Source organism: Centropristis striata, chromosome 8 (genome assembly GCF_030273125.1).
Source record: "Centropristis striata isolate RG_2023a ecotype Rhode Island chromosome 8, C.striata_1.0, whole genome shotgun sequence".
NCBI classification, from domain to species: Eukaryota; Metazoa; Chordata; class Actinopteri; order Perciformes; family Serranidae; genus Centropristis; species Centropristis striata.
In genome coordinates, this window is record NC_081524.1 from 20,584,276 (window position 1) to 20,588,463 (window position 4,188).

The 4,188-nt window shown below is 40.3% G+C and overlaps 1 protein-coding gene across 3 annotated transcripts; it reads left to right on the forward strand.

The window, feature by feature from the left end:
* arl4aa (ADP-ribosylation factor-like 4aa) lies at positions 1-3,610 on the forward strand. 3 transcript variants are annotated; one of them, XM_059338806.1, is made up of 2 exons: positions 1-137; positions 2,152-3,610. In XM_059338806.1, the coding sequence occupies exon 2, from the start codon at positions 2,254-2,256 to the stop codon at positions 2,854-2,856; it is 603 nt and encodes a 200-aa protein (XP_059194789.1). In that variant the 5' UTR covers positions 1-137; positions 2,152-2,253; the 3' UTR covers positions 2,857-3,610. The 3 variants fall into 3 exon arrangements, with proteins under 3 accessions (XP_059194789.1, XP_059194790.1, XP_059194788.1); XM_059338807.1 differs by lacking the exon at positions 1-137 and adding an exon at positions 763-866; XM_059338805.1 differs by lacking the exon at positions 1-137 and adding an exon at positions 775-963.
* The last annotated feature ends 578 nt before the right edge of the window (positions 3,611-4,188 follow it).

A 4,188-nucleotide genomic window follows, 5' to 3' on the forward strand; every position in this document is an offset into this window, starting at 1 on the left:
AAAACACTCGGATGAATGGGGCGGCGCTGTTTCTGCAGACACACACACCCTTTCTCTCTCTCTACACCATGCCACACACACACACACACACACGGGCAGAAAAGGGAAAACACACCGACTATCGAGCTGCACCAACGGTACGTTCAAATTTCACCTTTAACGGCTACTAACGTTCATATTTTGGTGTGGCTGCTACACTAGCTTAGCCACTAGCATTCTGCGGTGTTTTACGCTATCAAAATGTCTTTTTATGGTTTAATACGAGCTATAACATACCGTGAATGATAATGGAGCCCAGCTTGTAGATTAGCTTGCATTGAGAAGTGCATTTTGGGCTCTTGGGTCACAATTTCTGTCAAAACTACGGTAACTATAATATCGTAGAACAACTTCAACGTCTAATCAGAATCAACAAAACGTAAAGGGTGCATTTTCTGGCCATTTAAAGCACACATGCACAACTTTTAAATTAAATGTAACTATGGTGCCTCTCCGGTGGTTTTTATAAAGAAAACTCACTTCAAACATATCGGCTGACCTGAAACCTGTTTGCGGCTCAATAACGATGAGTTATTTATGCCAAAAGTAAAAATGGTGTGACGGACACACGGAGCAACAGGTGATCCTGGTTCCCGGGCAAGACGCGTGATTGACAGCAGTCTTAGCCAATCATCTTACAGAGAACGTAGTCCATGCGCCAATCGGGTGCACCCGCTGTGTTGGTGTGGGCGTTGATCCAGACTGACAGCAGTGTCATCAGCGGTAGCTCCACACTGGGACACTGAGGACAGACAGGGAGGGTGTCTCCGTTTCTGAGGGAGCATTTTTTCGGTCGTCGTTGCCGGCATACCAGCTCAAAATATACCGTGAGTTAAATTTCAGGCTGTTTAGACGCTGGAGAGGACCGCGTTTCTCTTCAGACAGGAATATGTTTAAGGTTTTCCCTACAGATGGCTCAGACTGGTAGGTAGCCAATTTTGGACTAGACATAAAAATGCATATGCTCACCTGCCGTGTAAATACTTGGCAGTCCTCTGTAAATTTACTACAGTCTCGTATCTAGATAATGCAAAGAGCAATTTGAAACAAAACTCTATTTTTGATAACTGTAATTTAACACTAAATTGACAGTACAACATAGCAAAACTAGCAAACAGGCCCTTGTATGAATGTTACAGTGAAACCATAGTGTATGGAATTAATTCATTAACAATGTGGATGCTATAAAGACATTATTTTTAGACTTAAGGTGGCTGTAAGCTCCTCATTGTATGTGTTCTGATAAATCATGTTGCATTGTATAATGCTTTTGTTCAGTTACAGCTGGGGAATGTGTCAATAATGACATTGAGATATCAGACTAGATGTCGTTTATTGCTCAAAAGTCTTTTCCTGGTCATAAAGGATGTTTTATAGTAAGTGACGCACTACTGTGGACTTTGACTGAGTGATAAGAAAATGAATACACCCATGTGTTTTGGTCATAATCCACATCAATAACTGTTGCATGTGAAAATCCTCTGATAGCAGAAAACAGTCGTAAAAGATGCCACAATTTTCTATTTCAGCATATTTATTCAAAAATAGTATGACATTTATTTTTTTGCATGCTGATGTAATCTCACTTGGCATTGCAGATCATGTGATAGACTTATCAAATTACACATAGTGACTTGATTCATTATAATTATAAGAAATAATGCCAATTGGCACTTTGAAGAGACACTATGGACCCTTTAAAGAATAACATAATAACATCTTCTTCTTACAAATAATAATTTGGATGCAAAACAATGCATCCTTGCTTAATACAATAGACTTTTGCAGCCTCAGCCTTACTTACTGGTCTGGTATATCCAGAAGCTTATGGTGGCTTATCTTAGCAAAGTTTCTATGGATGTTGTTATGTAACTTACATAATACAGTTTGTTGAGTTTATGACTCTTTTCTACTTGTGTTTCTGCTCACGCAAATCATACAATGTCTGTAAAGCAACAGACTCAAGAGCATGACGGGAAATTTAATGTAGCATTATCCTGTAATTGCCACTTGTGGCTCTTCATTCAAAGTCACATAGTCTAGTTTTAATAAGTGCTTCTGCTTCTGTAAGCCTGTGTTGCACCCACATTAACATTTGCGGTATGTTTTCAGGTAACTGCTGCAGTGTTTTTTGGAATATCACCAGTTCTGAGGATTATTACAGGACAACTGGATAAAATCTCCCAAATCACCAATCCTTCCTCATGAGGAAAGATGGGGAATGGATTATCAGAACAACCTAGCTTCCTCTCAAATGTGCCGTTTTTCCAGTCGTTTCACATCGCCATCCTTGGGCTTGACTCCGCTGGGAAGACCACCGTTCTCTACAGACTGCAGTTCAATGAGTTTGTGAACACTGTTCCCACCAAAGGTTTCAATGCTGAGAAGGTGAAAGTGTCTCTTGGCGGCCACAGGACTGTGACGTTCCACTTCTGGGATGTTGGTGGCCAGGAGAAGCTACGCCCCCTGTGGAAGTCGTATACACGATGCACGGACGGCATCATATTCGTGGTGGACTCTGTGGATGCGGAGCGCATGGAGGAGGCCAAAACGGAGCTCCATAAAATCGCCAAGACCTCTGAGAACCAGGGGGTGCCCCTGCTGGTGGTAGCCAACAAACAGGACTTGAGGCACTCTTTGGGACTTGCTGAGATTGAGAAGTTGCTGGCACTGAAAGAACTGGGCCCTGCAACTCCCTGGCACCTGCAGCCAACCTGCGCCATCATTGGCGATGGACTCAGGGAGGGCCTGGAGAGACTCCATGACATGATCCTTAAAAGGAGAAAGGTCTTGCGGCAGCAGAGGAAAAAGAGATAAACTCTTAATGAGACTTGCCTGCTGTTATATGAAGGAAACAAATGATCGTGTCCTGGGTGGACACAGGCATCCACTGCAGGTCCAGATTCAAAATGCTGAGTTTTATCAGTCCAAAATTGAGACTAAGGAGTCCCCGTCTTGGTCTTGTGATGATGCTGTTGATGAGGAAGTGACACTCAAAGGAATACAGTATGAAGATGAGAAAGTTTCAGACATGTGTGGATATGTTATAAGAAGTATATATGGATTAAAAAGCACTGAGGGTTTGGGGTCTGGAAGGGTGATTAGAAGTTAAGGATGCTGTATGTTTCATGAATGGCTGTTCCAAACAATTTTACCAAAAATAATTTAAGAAAAGGCTTTGACTTGTTGAAGGGTTATTTGGTAAATGATTGAACATTGTTACACCAGAGGGGCAATGAAATATACATCAGTTTTATTTTACTGTTTTATGTTTATATAACTTGTTCTTTTTTTTACACTGGACTTTCAATGTGAAAGAAAAGTATTATCATGCATTATTGCATTATTATCGATTTGCTTGCTGTCTTATATATTTTCTTTTTTTTAAAGCACTTTAGAGTATTACTTCATATGAAGTTTACAGTTTTTTAAATAGAGCATATTGTGTTGGATTTTACAGAAAGTTTGGGCAAAATACAACAGATGCTACTGTAGTTGGTCCACATTGGCCACATTGTCATTAGACAGGTTATGCATAATGTTTTGCTTAATAAAAACATATTTAGAGCAATGTTGGCGGCAGTATGGAGGGTGTTATTATGTCCACTTTGTTATTTAAGGGTTTGTATTTAAAAAGCAGGTACTCAAAGATGTTCAGGATTGTAACCTTCAATTCCTTTGGGTGATAGCTGGTTTGAGAAGCCTGTCAGAGTCTGTAGAGGGACAAAACAAGCAATATGTGAAAACATCTGTCAATGTGCCTTTTAACTAGACTCTTAAGCACCAGTTCCTCCAGTGGAGCTGCTGTATAGCCGACAGTAGAGAGCTTGTTGTTCTGTCACTTGTGGAAATGATGCACAGTGTTTCTAGAAAAAAAACAAAAAACATACTCAATTATCTAATCTAATTATCACTTTGAAAAAGTACTCGGTTTTATCTAATTTTAACTTGTGTAATGATTGTGTTGACACAGGAACACACCCAAAACCTGACGTTCCATTTTAATGATTGTGTGCAGGCGTGGACTGCTGTAAACTCTGACATGCCTTATATCATATCTTTCATTTCTCATTAACTTAGTTGCAGTATTTGCATGTCATAATGAGCTAACGACATACAAACACAGTCAATCTGTTGGTGCAGTATCAC

Excerpts from the sequence above, each read along its gene's own strand:
- arl4aa (XM_059338806.1), top strand. The coding sequence starts at position 2,254 with ATGGGGAATGGATTATCAGAACAACCTAGCTTCCTCTCAAATGTGCCG.